Source organism: Muscardinus avellanarius (genome assembly GCF_963383645.1).
Source record: "Muscardinus avellanarius genome assembly, chromosome: 18".
Lineage (NCBI taxonomy): Eukaryota > Metazoa > Chordata > Mammalia > Rodentia > Gliridae > Muscardinus > Muscardinus avellanarius.
Genome location: NC_137804.1, coordinates 30,113,738 through 30,135,602, shown reverse-complemented (window position 1 = coordinate 30,135,602; position 21,865 = coordinate 30,113,738). Strand labels below are relative to the sequence as shown.

General features: G+C 43.9%; 1 protein-coding gene across 1 annotated transcript in view; it reads right to left on the bottom strand.

The window, feature by feature from the left end:
- Nucleotides 1–14,172, bottom strand: part of LOC308276328 (store-operated calcium entry regulator STIMATE) — a gene marked incomplete at both ends in the record, with an annotated part of 64,557 nt that extends 50,385 nt beyond the window's left edge. Inside the window, one exon of the mRNA XM_080715034.1 lies at nucleotides 14,013–14,172. Within this exon, the coding sequence (XP_080571160.1) occupies nucleotides 14,013–14,172 (160 nt within the window). The remainder of the gene's footprint in view (nucleotides 1–14,012) is intronic.
- Nucleotides 14,173–21,865: the final 7,693 nt, after the last annotated feature.

Here is a 21,865-nt window from a genome sequence, read left to right as displayed (position 1 = left end):
AAGTTCCTGGTCAGCTGTGGTGTTTGTGTGTGTGCTCCTAAGTTGTACTGTTCCTGGATCAGTCTAAGGTTGTGCCTCCTGAAACCAGCACTGTTTGAGCCTGTGAGAGCCTCGTCCTGTGTCCTCAAGTCGATGGATTTTGTTTAATTTAAAAGGCTTTTGGCAGGTTCAAAGCCAGCCGCGCGCACTGGCTTAGGAGACCCTGTTTCCAAATTAAAAAAAAAATGTAAAAATAGGTCTGGTAGCCCGGAGGTAGAAGGGAGTCCAGGAAACCCAGTACCACCAAAAAAAAAAAAAAAAAAAAAGGCTTTTGTTATAATTCTGGGCCTTTTCTCTCTCGTCCTCCTGTATTTTTTGCATACTGAATTGTACATCATTAGGTAAAACTGTTCAGATTATTTAAATTTACAATCTTAATAAAAACTCGACTATTAAAAAAAAAGTGCTCTTATGAGTCACCTGCACCCTGCTCTTCTCTCCCGGTAAATACTCGACACCACACACACTGGTGCAGGGGCTTTGCTTGAACAACCTGCAAGTAGTTCAACCCAGAGTTCACCACCTGAACAGAAAGCCTGCTGGAATGGCCTGGCTGCCTCCACCAGGACACTTGCATTGCACTTGGTCACACCAATGTGAGCTGTAGCTCTGTCCCAACGGTTTCATTTTTATTACTTTTTTTCTTTTAAAAAAGTGGTTTTATTTTGGGTGAAGGAAAAGAAAGAGTATGAATTGCTATGTGGGGCTGAAGGAAGAAAAGGGAAAGACAGGAGCTGAAAGGAAAGATGGAGTCCTTACCTTATAAGGTTCATGGTATCCAAACTGTTTTAAATTAATAGGAAGCCTGCTGCAATGGCTCTCTCTGCCTCTGCCAAGATACTCAGTTGTACATGGTCACACTGATGTGAGCTGCAGCTCTGTCCCAACGGTTTTAAATGTACAGTTACTACATCATCTCTCTACATCATTTTATGTCAACTGAAAAAGTCTTCTAAGAAAATGGGAAAGTCAGCCTAGAGTGTTGGCACATGCTTGTAATGCCAGTACTTGGGAGGCTGAGACAGGAGGATCACGCAGGTTTGAAGCCAGCCTCAGTAACTTAGTGAGACCTCGTTTCAAAATAAAAAACTTTTAAAAATGTTGGAATGTAGCCTGGGGGTAGATATCCCTGGGTCAATCTCCACTACCAAGAGAAAAAAAAAAAAAAAGGAAGAGGAGGAAGGCTCCTGTCACCCATCAATGGTCAGTGATAAGAAAGCCACAATGTTTCATACCTAGTCTTTATTTATTTATTTATTTATTTATTTATTTATTTATTTATTTTTTGGTGGTACTGGGGTTCCTGGAAGCCCTTCTACCTCCGGGCTACACTCCCAGACCTCTTTTTACATTTTATATTTGGAAACAGGGTCTCCTAAGCCAGCGCGCCCGGCTGGCTTCGAACCTGCGCGATCCTCCTGTCTCTGCCTCCCAAGTGCGGGGATTACAAGCGTGCGCCACCACGCCCGGCTCATACCTAGTCTTTAAAAGAAGTGCTAAAGCAGACTGTGGTCATGCCTGCCTGTAAATCCAGTACTTGGGAGGCTGAGACAAGATCACAGGTTTGAGAACAGCCTCAGCAACTTAGGCCCTCAGCAACTTAGTGAGATGCTACTTCAAAACAAAAGACAAAACAGTCCAGCTTAATAGTCTTGAGTATCTTTCCAAAGGGAGGGAAATGAGAGAATTATAGTAATATGTGCACATCCATATTCACAGTACAATTCTTAATAGCCAAATTATGGAACCAACCTAGATGTCCATCAACAGATAAATAGATAGATTACAAAATTATGGGCTAAGCCAGGCGTGGTGGCAGCACACGCTGTAATCCCAGCATTTGGAAGTCTGAGATTGGAGGATCATGGTTTGCCGACAGCTTCAGCTTACTTAGCAAGGCCCTTCCAAACTCAGTGAGACCCTGTTTCAAAAAATAAAAAGACTGAAAAATAGAGCTGGTTGTGTGACTCAGAGGTAGAATGTCCCTGGGTTCCATCCCCAGTATTGAAAAAAAGAAAAAAAGAAAGAAAGAAAGAAAAGGGATATACACACAATGGAATTCTACTCAACAAAAAATAAGAACAAAATAATGTCATTTGCAGGAAAATAAAAGGACCAGAAAAACATTATGTTAAATGGGATTAGCCTGTCATAGAAAGGAAAGGGTTATGTTTTCTCAATGGAGAAACTTCTGTGGAGCCAGGGAAGTGGTCTACAGGAACAGGGGCGGAGGAGCAATGAAGGAATTACTTCCATCCACATTATGTGCATCTACGAGAATACCAATATCAATCTAAATATAGGGAAGGGGGAAATGGAGAGGGAGCTGGGGAAAAGCCCACCAAGTGCTGTGTGCATGTATGTCACTATCACTGTAATTTACCATATGATGTAAGACTAGAATGCATCCATAAAAGTATATTTAAAACAAAACAAAAACAAAAAACAGGGTTAAGGATGTACCTTGGAGGTAGAATGCCCCTGGGTTTGATCCCTAGTACCAAAAATAAATAAATAAATAAATAAATAAATAAATAAATAAATAAATAAGTAAAACAAACAAACACAGTGTTAAAGCCAAGAAGAGCCTGGCTGAATGCCCCAGCATCTCCCTTCTTCCTCTTGGCCTCCCTCCTAGTGCCACCACACCCCCTGGCACCTTCATAAAACTATGCCGAAGTCATGCTTTTCTTCTCCACACTGGCTTGAGGGGAGTCTGCCTGTAGCACAAAGTGCCCTTTAGATGAAGAAAACACCTGGGGCCAATGAGATGGAAGGGAGGCCATGCCCACTGATAAGATGGGATTCAGGCATTCAAGTGAGAAGTCTTTTTCTCACTGGCACAAAGACAGGTTCAGTGGTTGACAGTTCTGATGCAGTAGGTACAGGATTTCTAGAATGTGATGACAAGCAGAATTCTTGTCAGAGACACTATACAGCAAAGCCCAATCCTACTGAGGTCTGGAACCATGCTCACAGAATGGAAAAGAACCATTCCCAGGACCTGCACAGCACCGCATGTCTTCTGTGATCACACCTCAGGAGCTGTAGGAAATCAAGGCTAACGATCAGGATGGAAGCAGCCCCATCTCTGCGTTCCCTCCACCCCTGAGGAATGTGGTAGATAGTCAATAAAGCTAGCGAAGGTAAGGAGCAGCTTCATTTGTCACTGAAAAGCAGGGTCTCCAGAGCCAGACTGACTGGCTCTAGTGCCTCAGCACTTGGGTTTCTTTCCTATTTTTGTGTGTGTGGTACTGAGGGTGGAACCCAGGGGCTTTCTACATCCAGGCTATACTCCCAGACCTATTTTCTATTTTACCTGGAAACAGGGTCTAAGTTGCTGAGAGCCTCACTAAGTAGCTGAGGCTGGCTTTGAACCTGTGCGATCCTCCTGTCTCAGCCTCCCAAGTGTGGGGATTACAAGTGTGCGCCATCGCGCCTGGCCAGCACTTGGATTTCTTAACCTCTCTGTGACTTAATTACCTCATCTGCAAGATGGACACACTATGAGCACCTGCCTCTCAGGTATCTGTGAGGATTACATGCCTGGCACTAAGCAAACACAGTTCATCTGCCCACACAGTCACTACCTCCTATCTCAGGAGGCACTGTCAATAGGATAGGGGCTTGAAGAGGACCAGGCCCCCATTATTTTGTAGCTCCAAAGATAGTATATGTACCTCATGGGTACCATATGAGATCTGAAAGGGGCATCATAATAAAACTGCTTTAAAAGAATTTTTTTTTTAAGATGGACTCTCACTATGTTGCCTAGGCTAGCCTTCAACTTCTGATCCTTTTGCTTCAGCCATTCAAGTAGCTGGGATTAGAGGGTGCACCACTGTGCCTGGCAAAAGAAAGGTTCTTGCCTGGCAAAAGAAAGGTTCTCAAAGAAACACTCCACGTGGAGAACAAGGTAAGCATTGCCCCTGACTTGACAGGCAATAATTTCATTCTCCATCTTCTGAAGAGGCCTAAGATAGACCAAGGAAGTCTCTTCAGAGCCTCAAGCACATTGCTTTTCTGGGACCCGCCGCCCCACATTCTCCAGCCCATAAGGACTGCCATGCCCATTCCCTCCTATGCAGACCTCTGCTCCCACCACCCCTGGTGTCAAGAGTCCTTGTACCTCCTCCACCCGCAGCCTTGGTCTCAAGTGGACACATCCCCATGCCTTCATACGGAATCCCTGACCCCTCCCCTCAATGAACTGTCAGCATGCCTGCAGTCCACTCTAGCTGGGAGCCCTGAAAGGATGAGGAGCACATCTCAGCTCTTCTTTGTCGGGGAAGCATGGAGCACCTGGCTCAGACTCCAAGTCCTTAACAAGTCCTAACAGTCTGCTTTACTCATACTTTAAGAACAATATGCTGACCTTCTAGTCTGTTCTTCTAGAGCTAATAGTAGTTTCCTGATATAAGACTTACATGGAACAGATGCAGTGGCTTTCAAACCTGGGGCAACTGCCAAATGTCCCCTAAAAAACATCTGACAATGTCTGGGGACATTTTTGGTTGTCAAAATGGGAGTTAGCTACTGGTGACTATCAGGTAGAAGCTAGAAATGCTGTTGAACACCTTACAATGCAATGTAAAATTATTAATGACTCTCCCTTTTAATCATATAGTATATGGCAAACAAATTCTGCAAAAATCAATAAGTAACCTTAAACTACCCAAAGCCCTGGAAATCTCTTCCATACCACAGTTAATAAATGGATTCCTGTACTCCCCTCCTCTGCTGCTCAGATCCTAGACCTTAGCCTTAGGGTAGGATCACCATCCTTTGCACAGCTAAGGAAACCTTTGCAAAGGCCGGGCCAGAAAAGCAAACCCAAGATGCAACTCCTGTGAGTACACCAAATGCTAAGCACAAGAGCTGGCACATAAGTGGAGTCAGAGAGCTAGAGCAAAGAGGCTGGCTCTAGTGGCCAACATCTACAACCACAGGACTTGGGCAAAATAAAGGCAATGACTTGGACACCAGTTTGTTACCAAAAAACTGCATAGCCCCATTCTACTTACAACTTTCTGAAGGTCCACGTAAGGCATTGTAGGTGAAAACACAGGCAATTAGTAGCTGGGGGCGGTGGCGTACTCTGGAGGATGAGGCAGTAGGACTGCAAGTTCAAGGCCAACCAGAGCAACTAAGCAAGACATTTTTTTTTTTTTTTTTTTGCAGGTCTGGGGCTGGAACCCAGAGGCATTTGATCTCCGAGCTACAACCCCTGCCCAATTTTTTATTCTTATTTTGAAACAGGGTCTCACTGAGTTGCGAAGGGCCTAAGTAGCTGAGGCTGTCCGCGAACCGTGATCCTCCAGTCTCAGCCTCCCGAATGCTGGGATTACAAGCATGTGCCACCATGCCAGGCTAAGCAAGACTCTTTTAAAACAAAAACTGAAAAAGTCTGAGGATGAGCTCAGTAGTAGCGCATCCCTGAATCCAAACCCCAGCATCTCCCTCCCTCCCCCCCCCCACACACATATTAGGTAAAGGAAAAAGTTTATGATGTCTAATACAGCAACCTGGCTTGGGCATGCTCGTTTGGGGCCCATGCCAACCTTGACGGTTGGGTTAAAGTTCTTTACATTATGTATTCTACAAAGAGGGCTAAAGGTAAGGACACTGTGCAAATGAAAAAAGGGAAATGCTTAACGAATTCAAATGACAGGTTACTAAGCACTTGGGAAAGGTTCTTTTGCAGTACCCAGTGGAAGGACACCTGAACACACCATAATATTGAGGAGGATGATATCACCTCACACCCCCTCAGAAGACCTAATAGGCATCTGATCCTGATCTAGCTTTCTTATAGACATTCCTCCTAATACCCACAGCCCACAAGAGAGAAATTACTGTCCCACCTTATAGGGGAAGAAACTAAAGCTTTGAGAAATATATAAGTTGCTCAAGGGGACTATGTGGCAAAAGCAGAAATGGAAGCCTAGACTGGATCCACAGCCAGGGATTCTGCTATTTTTACTGCTTGTAAAACTCCTTCAACAGGATTTCATGTAAATATAATTGCAAAGGATTTTAAACAGATCATTAAAGCAGAAGAGGCTCCACAGGCCCCCAAAGGGCAACACTCAGCTAACAAGAGGTTTTAATCATCTAAAGAATTTGATGAAATTATTCTACAATTCAGATTGACCTTAATTCAGACAAGTCTCTTGTGCCCTGACTGTATTCCAAATTAAAAGTTTCATTATAATAGGTAAATGCTACCAAACAAATCAGCATTTATAAATGCTGAAATTTATTTTCTAAAATTAAAGACCTTGAACCATCCAGCAGGATGTCCACACTGCTTTCTCCATGGTCACCAGACTAACCTGGAACAGAAAAAAAGTGTTCTTCCTTTGCCTGGACTGGCACTCCACAGGTAGGAAAAGATACTGGCATTTATGGACTGTGAGCTGAGTACCAGGTCCAGAGACGGGTTTCCTTATTTTGCAGGAAGAAATAACCACTGGGAGAAAGGTTACTGAGGAATACGATATCATTTACTAATTGTTAAAGGGGATGTACCTTTATAAGGAGAGAGATGAGGGGTCTTCTGCCTCCCCCACCAAGTAATTGACCTTACAGTTATTAATGGCAGAGATGGTCTGATCTTACATGCCTCCCGCTGGGATATAATATGAGGCACACAGCACTGTTTATGGAGTGTTCTTGACATAAAAAAAGGTTCCTGAATCTAATTGCTCCTCCAGACCAAACTGAGGAAACATGGGGGTCAGTGAAACAACTCAAATACCACTAAAAGGAAACAGGCAACGCTAGAATGTACGAGATTCTACACAACCACTCCTAGGATGCACTCAAAAGTCAAGGTCAGCCGGGTGTGGTGGCAGTGGCACAGGCTTGTACTCCCAGTACCTGGGAGGCTGACGCAGGAGGATTGCAGGTTCAAGGCCAGCCTCAGCTACCTAGTGAGGCCCTCTGCAACTTAGACATTGTCTCAAAATAAAGATGTAGAGGAAGATACTTACAGATTCTTTTGGATGTAAAAATGACTTAAAAACAGAACCAAATACAATGCATGGAACTTGACTAGATCAGTTTTCTACTTTTTAAATTAATTAATTAATTTATTTGGTGGTACTGGAGTTCCTGGAAACCCTTCTACCTCCGGGCTACATTCCCAGACCCATTTTTATATTTTTATTTAGAAACAGGGTCTCTTAAGCCCGTGAGGCTGGCTTCGAACCTGCGTGATCCTCCTGTCTCCACCTCCCAAGTGCAGGGATTACAAGCCTGCACCACCATGCCCGGCTTTATTTTTAAAAATTTTTAAATTCTTATTTTTTTTTATTATTATTATTTTGGTGGTACTGGGGGTGGAATCCAGGGGCTTTTCTCCCAGACCTATTTTATATTTTATTTGGAAACAGGGTCTCACTAAGTTGCTGAGAGCCTCACTCAGTAGGTGAGGCTGGCTTCGAACCTGTGCAATCCTCCTGTTTCAGTGTCCTGAGCACAGGAATTACAAGCATGTACCAACACGCCCGGCCTGGATCCATTTTTTATTTATTATTATTATTCTTTTTTTGGGTGGTATTGGGGTTCCTGGAAGCCCTTCTATCTCTGGGCTATACTCCCAGACCTATTTTTACATTTTTATTTGGAAATAGGGTCTCTTAAGCCAGCACGTATGGCTGGCTTTGAACCTGCGTGATCCTCCTGTCTCTGCCTCCCAATCGCGGGGATTACAAGCGTGCGCCACCATGCCTGGCATGGATCAGTTTTTTAAAACTCCAGTTATAAAAGACTTGTGACTTTTGGGGAAATATGGAGATGGAGTTGATATCAGATGCCATTGTGTAGTTATTATTCATTCTCTTGGGTGGTTATGTAGAAGAGAGTCCTTTAGTCTTAGGATACTTAGCTTAAGTACTTAGGGACAAATTGTTTACTGACTGTAACTCTCCTTCAAAATGGTTTGGCCAAAATAAAACAACATAAAAAGACAAAACGAATGGGGCAAAATGCAAATAACTGCTGACTGTAGGTACAGGGCAGATGAGGTTTTTTGTTTGTTTGTTTTCTGTGGTACTGAAGACTGAACCCAGAGGCATTCTACCTTCAAGCTACACTCACAGGGGTATTTTATTTCTTAATTTGATGTGAGTCTCACTACTTGCTGAGGTGGTCCTTGAACCTGCGATCCTCCTGTCTCAGCCTCCCAAGTACAGGGATTATAGGCATGCACCACCACGCTCGGTGGTAAACAGGTTTTCTCTGCATTATTTCTCATCTTTTTTATGTGTTTGATTTTCTTTTTTTAAGATAAAAAACTGGAATAAGATGTGGAGTGGAGATTATAAAAAAATAAAACTGTGTCAAACGTGTGCACAGAGCACACAGGGAAGCTAGTTCAACATGAGAGAAAAAACTAGGCACTCATATTTGAGATTAAGATATCAAAGTTGGGTGAACTGGTTTGTGATTTTTTTTTTTTTTTTTTTTTTTTTTGCGGTAGTGGGGAAGGAATCCAGGGGCATTCTGCCTTCGAGCTATACCCCCTAACCTATTTATTATTTTGAAGCAGGGTCTCACTGAGTTGCAAAGGGCCTCACTAAGTAGCTGATGCTGCTGTGAACCACGATCCTCCTGTCTCAGCCTCCCAAATGCTTGTGATTTTACTTTCAGTCACAAAAAAACGCTAGCACTTCTCAATGCCAGCACTGCTTTTGAACAAAATGGACACATTTCTCCCAGCCTGCTAGCCCCAATATCTGTGACACAAAAATAGGCAGAGAGGTTTATCCAAGCTCTCAAAAAGCTTATTTTGTTAAAAGCCATTTCTCCTACACTTCCGCTCAGGGCCCTGACGGTATATAGTGAGGGAAGCCTGGATTTGTTTTGCACTCACAAATCCTGAGAATAAACACCCCCAAATGCCAATACACACACTGGTCAATGCTGACCTCTGGCTGATAGCTGGGTGAATCTCTGCTCTGGAACAGTTTGCTGAGCTCCAGGACTGCTCAGCTCTGTTCTGCTGTGCCTTTGGTCTAAGTGACTTCATGGAGTCACAAACCAAAACAAGAGGTACTGCTCAACAGACTGATCATGACCAAATCCTCTCATTTAAAGTCTTTCTTTCTATGCAACCTGTTGCTTTCATGACATCCCAGAAAACCCAGAGGACGGTGGCCTGTGATAGTCTGCGAGTTCATGTATTTACAAGAATAGGTGGGTGCAGTGGTACTTGCCTGTGATCCCAGTAGTTGGGAGGCTGAGGCAGGAGGATCATAGGTTTGAGGTCAGCCTCAGCAACTTAACTGTTTCAAAATAAAAAACAAAAAAGAGCTGGGGCATAGATCTGTTTCAAAATAAAAAATAAAGCCTTAGGGGTGTAGCTTAAGGTAAACTGCTTCTGGGTTCAAACACCAGTATTTTGGGGAAAAAAAAAAACACCCAGAGGCTAAATATAGGACCTGGCATATAGGTCTTCAACAGTCTGGACTGGAAGTCTATACAATCTCTAGAAGTTTATTAGAGCACCAAAGTTTGAGTGAAACTTGTGAAAACCAAAATCCTCCCCCAGACACCTTAGGACAGATGAGGAATCTTCCTCTAAAACTCCCCAGGTTAAAAAAAAAAAAAAAAAAAAAACAACAACAACAACAGGGCAACAGGTCAGTTTTCTAGACAGAAATAAAAGCAGCATAAATACAGTGATGTGAGGAATCTCTGAAATCAGGAATGTGAAGTAAGGGAAATGATTCACAGTTTGTCTTGGCAGAAAAGTGGGTCCATCATTTTACAGAGAAAGCTGGTCTAGCAGGAAAATGAAAGATCCTACTATCAGAACTGGGGAAGCATCAGAGAAGAGAGAGGCACTAAGTCCAGTGACTAGGAGCACACCAGCGAGGGGAAAAGACGATACTATCAAAAAGGACTGGACCATTCGATCAAGCTGCTCCTAACAGGCTGAATGCCACTTAAAATATGCTGGAGGTGACATCATGAAGAGTGGAGTGGCTTCATCTTATTCCAGTTGCCAGGTGGACACTGGTCTGGGGCCTGCCCCTCCACTTGCAGCAGCTCTACTAGCCTGACAAGCAGGCTCTGTGCCTAGGAAGACAGAACTGAGGGCTGGCAGATGCACATCCTTGAGAGCACCTCACTCCCACCGCCTCCCCAAGCAGTCTATTCCAAAGTGTACGGCAGCCTCTTAGGGATCTCTTCTTCTCAGCAATTCAAAATGGAAAAGCTCGCCAGGTGTGGTGGCACATGTTTATAATCCCAGTACTTGGGAGGCTGAGACAGGATTATAGGTTCAAAGCCAGCCTCAGCTACTTAGCGGGATGGTTTCCAAATAAAAAATAAATAGGTCTGGAGGTATAATCTGGAAGTAGAAGGCCCATAGGTTCCACCCCCAAGTACCACAAATAAACAACAAACAAACAAAAAGGACAGTCTAAATGTATACAATTTTCATTATGTCCCACATATAAATAAAAAAAATAAAATTAAAAAAGGAAAATCTCCACAGTTCTGTTTGAACGAGATCAAGGAATTTGAGCAATAAGAAAGGCACTTCCCTACCAGGGTCCCAGCCAGGGATCCCCTCCTCCAGCTCATCCCCATGGCCTGCTTTGTTTGCTTCTAGGAAGGGGACTGTGGCTTTTGTCCCTATCTCTATTTCTGCATCCAGGGCAGACTCAGCTCTGTCCTTTCTAATTCTTCTTCCCATCATTACTACCCTACATGGAACCAGTGCCTACCAGTCAGTTCCACAAACCCCTTTTACATCAAACCTTCCACTGAGCAAGACATTTTATTCTTGTTTAGTCTTTGCACAAGTAGTAAAGTAGCAACCACCAGTGGGATTTGTATCTGTGCTCACACTGAAGCTTAAGAAGTGAGCATGTCCCTGAAGACTCACAGAACAGCATCACCACGTTGAACACATTCAACCTGGCACACTTCTCAGCTGTGAGCACACTGCCCTGTCATAATCACACTTCCTTCTCTGAATTGCAAGTGCCAAACCATATGGGATAAAGCAGGCCACCCACATCAATCAAACCCATGAAAAGGGCCAGAGGAAGATTATGAAATCTCAGGTTAAAGAACAAAATAAAAATTAAGCCACATATGGGGATATAGCTCAGTGATAGAGTGCTTGCCCAGCATGAAAAAGAACCTGTGTTTAACTCCTAGAATGGAGCCGGGCGTGGTGGCGCACACTTGTAATCCCAGCATTTGGGAGGCTGAGAAAGAAGAATCGTGGTTCTTGGCCAGCCTCAGCTACTTAGTGAGGTCCCCTGCAACTCAGTGAGACCCTGTTCAAAATAAAGAGTAAAAAATAGAAGCCGGGCATGGTGGTGCACCCTTGTGATCCCAGCATTTGGGAGGCTGAGGCAGGAGGATCACGGTTCTCAGGCAGCCTCAGCTACTTAGTGAGGCCCTCTGCAACTCAGTGAGACCCTGTTTCAAAATAAAGAATAAAAAATAGGGCTGGGGGTGTAGCTTGGAGGTAAAATGCCCCTGGGTTCCATCTCCAGTACTGAAGAAAAAAAAAAAGAAGAAAAATGAAAAGACAAACAACAACAACAACAACAACAACAACAGCAGCAGCAGCAGCAGCAGCAGCAGCTGCCGCCCTCCCAAAATGGGGTTGGGGGAGATCAAAACTACAGTTTTTTGAGAGACAAAAGAAGGCTGGAAAAAGGAGAGAGAAGTGGGAGGGGAGTAAAGCCCCACTCTCAATGTCCTGGAAACACACACATACAAGTCAGCAACTGAATTGGGCTAATTTGGTTTCACAAATTATTGTGAAGACATGCATGGTGGTGTACGCTTGTAATCCCAGTACTTGGGAGGCTGAGACAGAAGGATGGCAGATTTGTGGTCAGCCTCCGCTACTTAGGGAGGGCCTCCACAACTTAGGTGAGAGCCTATTTCAAAATAAAGAATAAAAAATAAAGAATAAAAAAATAGAGCTGGGGATGTAGCTTGAAGATAGAATGCCTCTGGGTTCAATCCCCAGTACTGAAAAAAAATTATTATTATTGTGGGAACAAGTGAGTATTTGCTTAACACAGAAAATAGCAAGGCAAGTAGAGACTAAAAGAGAAAGAAAAAGTAGCAAACACTGACAGTTGGGCACATGTTGCAGGATTTATCAGGCCTAGGCAACCAGAAAAAAGCGGTGTCTAAGATCAGAAACTCTCCAGGGTCACATGAAGCCTGGGAGAATTTACCTGAAGAAACCCTTTGTTATAAACAAGCAAGATAAGCCAGGTGTGGTGGTGCATGCTTGTAAACCCAGTACTTGGGAGGCTGAGACAGGAGGATCACAGGTTTGCGGCCAGCCTCAGCAACTTCATAAGGCCCTCTGCAACTTAGTGAGACCCTGTTTAAAAATAAGGAGTAAAAATAGGGCTGGAAGTATAGCTCAGAGGTAAAAATGCCCCTGTGTTCAATCCCCAGCACCAAAAATAAATAAATAAATAAAATAAAAAATGTATATACACACACACATATATACACACAAAATAATATAAAAATATATAAAATAAAATAAACAAGCAAGATGGCCACTTCAGCACCCTATAACACTGCTGCACAAGCCCTCCCTAGAACCAACTGAGAAGTACGGTCGGTCTTCACTGGAACTCTTGGGTCAGGGCAGAAGTGTTTGTCTTTTGGTACTGGAGATCAAACCTAGGGGCATTCTAATTCTGACCTACATCCCCAGGTCCTCCCTTTTTTGAAACAGGGTCTCATTAAGTTGCTGAGAGTCTCACCAAGTTGCTAAGGTTGTCCTGAAACCTGTGATCCTCCTGTCTCAGCTTCCCAAGTACTGGGATTACAGGCATGTGACACCAAGCTGGATTACAGTGGGGAAGTTTTGAGAACAAGTCATTTGGGGAATTACTGCCTCTGTACAGATACTTATAACCATTCCTTCCCCCGAAACATAATCACGGGGCATCTATGTGCCACACAAAGCTTCTTGCTTCTCATTATTTTAATAAGGGGAGGAATGTACATTAAGGAAAAAACAAACCCCTCACCCCACAGCACACAGGACAAGAGCCATATGGGACTTCCTTGTTACAAAACTCCCAAGGAAGTGCCCCTGGTAATTCTGAGGCCTCTCCAGACCTTCGGAGCCTCCTTGCCATTAAGCCATTAGGTTGCCTGAATTTCATGGGGAAAAAAAAAAGGACACTTAAAATATGAATAATATAAGTGGATTGGGGAAAAGAAGAACCAGAGGAAGTTTGAGATGCGACTTAATTAGGAAAGCTTGGGACAGGCCAGGAACAGATGCACCTGTCTGGAAGAGAGGGAAGAGGAGATGTGGGGGAGAAAGCAGACTGGACAGGTCTTGCCTTGACCAAAGGCAGGGAGGAGGGGAGTGGTTCTAGGAAACCACCTAGGCGGCATGCAGAGCTTTAACACTCCAAGAACTGCAAGGGATGCAAGGTAGTGGGATTCAAACGCAAAAGGAGATGGCAAATCCCCTAAAAGCGAAGGTGCAGGAAAGAGCTCAGCATGAGACTAGGGATGTGGGTTCCAAGAGCGAAGGTGAGGCAAGAAGAGCCCTTGAGAGGCAAGCAGAAAGAAGGGTGCCACCCAGGGGTCTATTGTCCCGGGTGGAAAGTGGAGTAACCTTAATCTGAGATGACAAGGTGGAAGGGGGACGAGTTTTAGGTGGGATCTCAGAAGAGAGACGTATAAAGTAACGAGAAGCAGGGTCACTCCAGACTCGAGTGATATCACTTCAGCCCCAAGTCTGGAATGGTAAGTGATGAGCCCGTGGGGTTGAGGACTGGGGCTCCCCCTACCCCGGGAATGCCCAGGCTGGGCTCGCGGGGCAGGAAGGAACCTCCGTCACTGGGCCCAAGTCCTCAGGCCTAAACCCCAGGCAGGAAGGTCCTCGCGGCGGCGCGGGACCCGGGGCTTGCGGCACAGAGCATGAGGAGGGGCTGGGGTCCCGGACTCACGCATCAACGTGCTGAAGGCCACGACGCCGAGCAGTCCCTGCAGGAAGATGCCAAAACTGTGCATGAGCGCGCCGCTCTCGCAGCGGCCCGCCCCGGACACTACTGTGGAGGGCGGCCCACCCGGCAGTCCGCGGCTGGCGTTCCCGGCGGCGCCTTGCATCGCGGCCTGGCCGAGCGCGCGGGGCGCCGGCCCGCCCGGCCTCGCTCCTGCGAGGGCTGCACTGCCGAGCCCGGAGCTGCAAGCGGAGCCCCGAGCCGGTACCACCGCCGGCGGCCGACTCGGCGCCGCGCGTAACCCGACGTCTGAGATCGCAGCGTCTGATTGGCCAGGCCCGGCGCGGGGGCGGGCCCTAGCGCGACCGCTCTTTCCTGAGGGGTGGGGCTCCTGCCTGGGCCGGGGGGCGGGGCCGCGGGACTCCGCCAGCAGGTACCGCAGAGCCTGAGAGCCCGGCTGTGCAAAGCGGGGATCCGGGTTCCAGGACTGGAGAGCACTCTGATTAAACCCTGGGCAAATCCCCTATATCCTGGAGACTTTATTAAAAATACTCTTGGATCCTATCTTCAGATTTCAACTCAGTATTTCAAAGATGGGCCCAATAACCTGCACCTGGATTATTTTGAGGCACCCTGCATTATTCTGAAGCAGCGGTTGAAGAAAACAATCTTTGAGACTACACACAGCCGCGTCCTTCTACTTCCTTGGCCCAAAGCCAGAGAATTTGATTAATTATTCAGGGACACAAGCTGATCCTCCCCTCAATATAATTTTATTTTCCTGAGACAGGTTTTGACTGTATTGCCCAAGCTGGCCTCAAACTCCTGGGATCATTTGAAGTCAGCCTTCGGAGAAGCTGGGGCTACAGGTACCTGTCACTGAACCTGGCTCCCCATAAATATAATTTAAAAGGTCACTGGAATCCAAGCACTTTTGTTTATAAATAAACTGAGGTTAGGCCAAAAACTCAATGTGTACATATTCCCACTTTGTTCACTTAACGGGTACAAATACATATTAAATGTGATTCATAAAAGAAGGCCTAGCTGGTCATGGTGGTGCTCGCTTGTAATCCTAATATTTGGGAGGCTGAGACAGGATTATAGGACAGCCTCAGCAATGTAGTAAGCCCTTAGCAACTTAGTGAGAGGCCCTGTTTCAAAATAAAGAATAAAAAATAGGGCCGGAAGTGTAGCTCGGAGGTAGAATGCCCCTGGGTTCCATCCTCAGTACCACAAAGATAAATATAAATAAATAAAGAAATAAATTAATTAAAAAAAGGGATTGGGTATGGCTGAGATAGAATGCCCCTGGGTTCAACTCCCAGTACCAAAAAGACAAAAACAAAAACAAGAACAACAAAAAAAACTCCACACAAAACACAAAACCAAAAAAAAAAAAGTCAAACCAGGCATGGTGGCTTGTCTGTAATCCCAGCTACACGGTATGATTTAGAGATTAGCCTGAGCAATTTAGACCCTGTCTCAAAAGGGCTGAGGATACAGGTCAATGGGAGAATGCTTGCCTAGCATGAACAAGAACCTGGGTTCAATCCTCAGTACTACAAAATCAATAAACAGAAAGAAGCCAAATGATTGGTATTTGCCAGCCTGCAACACCCCCCTGGGTGGACACACACACACACACACACACACACACACACACACACACCCCTAAACGTGACTCTTTGAAACCTATTCTCTGCTTCTACCAGCGCCCCTGGTCCATTTTGTTTTCTCTGTAGACACCCCTTGTTGGTGGTCTTAAGCTTCCAATCTTCCTGCTTCCATAGTGTTAGTGATAAGGCTGCCAGCTGCCAGTGGGCTACATTTGTTGAGTAGTAAATGCTATCTCTAGGGGGAATTTTCCCTATAAAATAGCTCAAGAAATTTCAATTACATAAGAAGCTGATTATCCAGAGAATAAAATATAATTCTCTAGCCCTTCTCTTACAATACACTCACACAGCACCCTAGCTGCATACTGTCCCCTTTTCCCGGCTCCATGAGTCTGAGGGTCATGCTTCAAGGCCCACTTGACCTCCTTCTCTCCTGTGCTCCCACATTTCCTTGTGTGTGCTGTTCCATTAGAACTTTTTAGACTGCTGAATTACACAGCTATGAAAAGGTCTCTCTCCTACATGGAGTGTAAGCCTCCTGAAGACAGGAACTGCTTTTTATTTGCATTTAAATTCAACAGTGTTAGCTGGGCATGATGGCGCACGCCTGTTATTCCAGTACTTGGGAGGCTAAGACAGGAGGATCACAGGTTTGTGGCCAGCCTCAGCTACTTAGTGAGACCCTGTTTCAAAATAAAGAATAAAAAATAGAATTGAAGGAATAGCCTGTAGGTAGAATGCGTTGGGTTTCCATCCCCAGTTCCACAAAAATATAAATTAAATAAATAGATAAATTCAACGATGTCTGGCACAGAACATGCAACAAAACATTTTTTAAATTTAAACTAAATTCTTATAAATTAAAAAAATTCTCCACAAATACTGACCAGGGGAAATACAGAAAAATCAGTTAAAAACAAGTGGATAAGGGATAATTAAAATTACATCAGTGCCTTAAAGTCCAAGAGGGTTCCTGAAGACTCTCAGTAGTTAATGGGGTGTATGTAAGAGGATGTATCTTAAAGCAGAAGAGATTGTGACTGGGCATGAGGAGACTATCAGTTGCTCAAAGAGGCAGACAACTCAAGGAAAACTGAAAAATGAAATTTGGACACCACTGCTCTGCACGTCCAAATTGGAAGAATCCCTAATGTCCATAGAGAACAAGAACCAGTCTTTAGAGATCAGGAGCAATATCACTCTGGAAGATTCTGCTCTTAATACCTATCCTAAGCTAAAATAAAAAATACCTTAATCCTAAGGACCTAAGGAAAGAGGAAGAACTCTGGGATTTTATTAAAGTTGGAAGGAACTTCCTCATCCATTCAGAACTGATTCTCTGATCCCCCACTGGAGAGTTTTATTTTATTTTATTTATTTATTTTTTTGGTGGTACTGGGGTTCCTGGAAGCCCTTCTACCTTAGGGCTACACTCCCAGACCTATTTTATATTTTTATTTGGAAACAGGGTTTCTTAAAGCCAGCGCAATCCTCCTGTCTCCGCCTCCCAAGCGTGGGGATTACAAGTGTGCGCCACCACGCCCGGCAACCGGAGAGTTTTATTAAAGAATGAATTCTGATCAAATGCCCTCTTTACTGTCAAGTCAGCATAACTAAGTTAAGCAGAGCTCAAGCCCTCTTTTTGTTTTGTTTTTTGGTGGTGCTGGAACCCTTCTACCTCTGGGCTACACTCCCAGACCTATTTTATATTTTATTTGGAAACAGGGTCTCTTAAGCCAGCAAGGCTGGCTTCAAACCTGCATGATCCTTCTGTCTTCACCTCCCACGCATGGCGATTACAAGCGTGCGCCACCACGCCCGGCTAAGCCCTGTTTCTTTTCATTTTCTCACAACTACTTAAAACTGTCACAATATACCACGAGTTTATGCAAACTTATTTACCAAAAAGAAAAAATAAAAGCACAAATAATCACCCAAAGTATTTTTGATTTGTTTTTAATCCTCTGAAATTAATTATACTATCAAACTGGATGGGAATTATTTTAATAGGTATTCTTGTGCATATTTCTTTAAGTGTCCTGTATCTCCAATGTATAAATTGCATTACTTCCCTCTTTTCAAATAAAGGGGAAAAATAGCAAGCAAGTAGGATACGATGCAATAAGTATTTCATTTTGTTCTGAACAAGCAGCTTAAAAAAAAAGGCAAAATACATTAAACAAAGTTCATCAGTTCCAAAGAGTATTAGAAAAAGGCCTAAGGATAGTGCGAGAACCATCCAGGAGTGTGTCCCTGGCAGGCCTCTGTCTTTAGAGATTATTCAACCAGAAAAGAAAAAAGGGAAGAGGAAAATAAATTAGCACTTAAAATCTCAAGAGAAACATTCAAACTACTGTCCCCAGAGAGTCTAGCAAAAGGAGTTAAAGGAACACCTAACTTTAACTTTGTAACTTCCTTCAATCATTTGCTTTATGACTTGATTTGCCCTCCGCCCTGCACACACGGCCTACCTCTTATATCCTTTCTACACTATTTGACCTTGGCTTACAGTTAGACTGAATAAACTGTTACAGTTAAATATGTTGCAGTGGAAGGGGAGAAATAATTTCCCCCAAAAAACCACACAAAGATAAAAAGCGCAGGTTTTTGTCCTGAGCTAATGGTGAATACACATCAGCCTGGACTCTTGCTGAATATTTAAAGAACTTTATTAAAAAGATAGAAATACAGAAGACAGTTAAAGCTCCATGCCATTCAGAAATGGCACAGGGAGGCGATTAGAAGGAATTCACACAAAGTCCCTGCATGCTGAGGTTCTTATCCCGACTAAATTTGAGGCAGGCCCTTTGATATGTAGATATGCTGCCCTAGCTCTAGCCCAGGTATCCACTGTTTCCATCCCAGCCGGACCCGCCCCCTCTGAGGTGGGGGGGCGGGGCAGCTCTGTCTCCAGGCACAGACCTCACACCTTTTCCCTGGCTCTTCTGGCTTTCTTTACTTCTCTTCAGAAATGTAAAATGGCCCTTTTTCCTGATGCTCCTGACTTTCTTTATTACCAAAGATATATTTTTTAAATTGGAAATCTTTCCCAATACTGGTACATTAATACATTTTGAAACCTCTTCCCAATACTGGTGCACAAACCATGTAGAAACCCTTAGGCCTGAATTTCCCAACATCCTGAGGAGAGGCACCTTAACCCCATCAGTAACTGTAGTACCATTTCACTGGTAAGTATTAACCTTTGCCTTGCACGGCTCAGGTCAGAGCTTTACTGCTGGTGTTGAAGACTTTCTCAGCAAGGCTGAAGTTTATTTCCCTTTCACAGCAGTGACAGGTCATAAGCACCATGGCAGACCAGACCAGTGAGAAAAAGCATAAGGGGAGAGAGTTTAGACCTACTTCTCTATCCCCTCAATCCGTCAGTCCTGGCTTTGCTGGCTCTTGTGAACATCTTGACTTTTTTTTTTTTGGTGGTGGTATTGGGGGTGGAACCCAGAGGCTTTCTACCTCAGGGCTATACTCCAGACCTATTTTTGTATTTTATTTGGAAACACTAAGCCTTTGAGAGCCTCACTAAGTAGCTGAGGCTGGCTTCGAACCTGTGCAATCCTCCTGTCTCAGCCTCCTAAGCATGGATATTACAAGCATGCGCCACCATGCTCGGCTCAGATCTTGACTTTTTTTTTTTTTTTTTTTTTTTTGGTGGTACTGGGGTTCCTGGAAGCCCTTCTACCTCCGGGCTACACTCCCAGACCTATTTTTACATTTTTATTTGGAAACAGGGTCTCCTAAGCCAGCGCGCGCGGCTGGTTTTGAACCTGCACGATCCTCCCGTCTCTGCCTCCCAAGCGCGGGGATTACAAGCGTGCGCCACCACGCCCGGCTAGATCTTGACTTTTTAAACAAGAAATTTAATCTGTACTGTACTTAATGACCACTGCCTTCTACACCTCACCACCTCACCATTAAGGCTGCCCCCCCCCCATAAAAAAACAAGGCTACCTATGTAGTCTGGGACAAGTATTCAGGAAAACACCAAAAATGAGTGGGCATGGAACCAGATCCATATGATCTGGGCTTTGAGTTTAGAACTCTTATGCTGAAACTCCAAGTGCATTAGGTAGCTTATTTTGGTAAATTTGAATTTCCAAAATATGCATATTCTCACACAATAAAGTAAAATTCACTGGCAAAAAATTGAAACTGGAAAAAAAAATCAAAGAATAATTGTAAGGACAGAAAAATGACTTCTTTTTGGTTATGCAGGAGGTTTTCTGTCCAATTTCTGAGCCAGCATCACAGTCATGAAACACCGCTATTTATAGTAGCACCAAGACCAAAGAAAGACATTCAAGTTTAAAAAGGTAGTACCTGGTCCTCACCAAGATTTATACTTCATTTCTGTTATATTTCCTACTGATAACACAGAACACTTTTGAACTTGTATGCATGTATACATAGAGAATAACTCCAATAAATATGACCAGAGCTCAAAACTAAGGTTTTTGAGTTAACACCTCTCTCAGAACTTCTGTGGAAATCAATCAAACCAGTAAAGGGTGTCTTAAGTCTTTGGTGATAGTTGTCACATAAATATAAGTGTCAGTGAGAGTTTTTACTGTGTCTCCACCTTGATTTCCTGATGTTCTGTACATCCCTTGGAAATAGTGGTTGGCCTGAGAGAAAAACATAGTTCTGGGTCTATGAGTCTAGGAGGCCTACCTAAGGCCTCCTGGAATTTTTAAATGTTATTCAGGTACATTAGCAACTGTATTGGTACTAGAGAGCAAGTAAAACATATTAAACTACTAAGAAGCTTTGGACCATGTCCCCTACCCCAGTTAAAATAACTTTACTTCGAGGACAAAAAACATTTAAGACCAAATTCTGAGTTGATTTTCTGTCTGTTTCTAGCATCATTCTATAAATATTTACCACAAAGATGACTATTTTCAAGTCTGTTAAGTATACTTTAAAATTTTTTTCCCCCAGTACTGGGGATTGAACCAAGAGGCATTCTATCTTTGAGCTACACACCCCAGCCTTATTTTTTATTTTTTTGGTGGTACTGGGAATGGAACCCAGGGGCTTTCTACCTCCGGGCTACACTCCCAGACCTATTTTATATTTTATTTGGAAACAGGGTCTCTTAAACCAGCTGAGGCTGGCTTCAAACCTGTGTGATCCTCCTGTCTCAGTCTCCCAAGCTTGGGGATTACAAGCGTGTGCCACCACGTCCAGCTTTTATTCTTTATTTTGAAACAGGGTCTCACTAAGTTGTAGAGGGCCTAAGTAGCTGAGGCTGACCGTGAACCTGTGATCCCCCTGTTTCAGCCTACCAAGTACTGGGATTACAAGTGTGCGCCACCACAGCTAAGTACCTTTTTTTGACTTCATAAATTTATACCATAGATACTAAGAGCCATCTTCATTGCTAAAGAAAGGCCAAAGATAGTATTAAAAACCTCCATTAATGCATTCCCTACATTAATTACTTTATTTTACTGAGGATCTGGGGATGGAACCTAGGGGCATTCGGCCTCTGAGCTACAACTCCTGCCCTATTTTTTATTCTTTATTTTGAAACAGGGTTTTTCTAAGTTGCGAAGGGCCTCACTAAGTAGCTGAGGCTGTCCACAAACCATGATACTCTGGTCTCAGCCTCTTGAATGCTCAGATTACAAGAGTGCGCCACCACACATGGCTACATTAGCCACTTTAAAACAAGAAGAATGAAGATGGCTGGTAGTGGAAGATAGCAATCTTCAGAAGCCCACAAACTATAGTCAAAATGTCAAAGCAAATCTGCATATAGAGTAAAATGTCTTCCTAGAACATGAATATAGCAGTAATAGTCTAATTTTTTTTTTTTTTTTTTTTTTTTGGGTGGTACTGGGGTTCCTGGAAGCCCTTCTACCTCCAGGCTACACTCCCAGACCTATTTTATACTTTTTTTTATTTTTGGAAACAGGGTCTCTTAAGCCAGGGAGGCTGGTTTTGAACCTGTGCGATCCTCCTGTCTCCGCCTCCCAAGCGCGGGGATTACAAGCATGCACCACCATGCCCGGCAATAGTCTAATATTGATGGACCAACTTTTCAGATCCAGAAAGATGATACAGTCCCTTAACATGTTTCTAAGCTTGTCGATTCAGGGTGAACATGAATCATGAAAAACCTTCTGACCTTATGCAGGGTGAGAGGCCAACTGCAGATCAACTCCAGATAAATGCAGTTTCCTCACAATGCCTTTTTCATAACTTTAAGAGGTTGGTCTT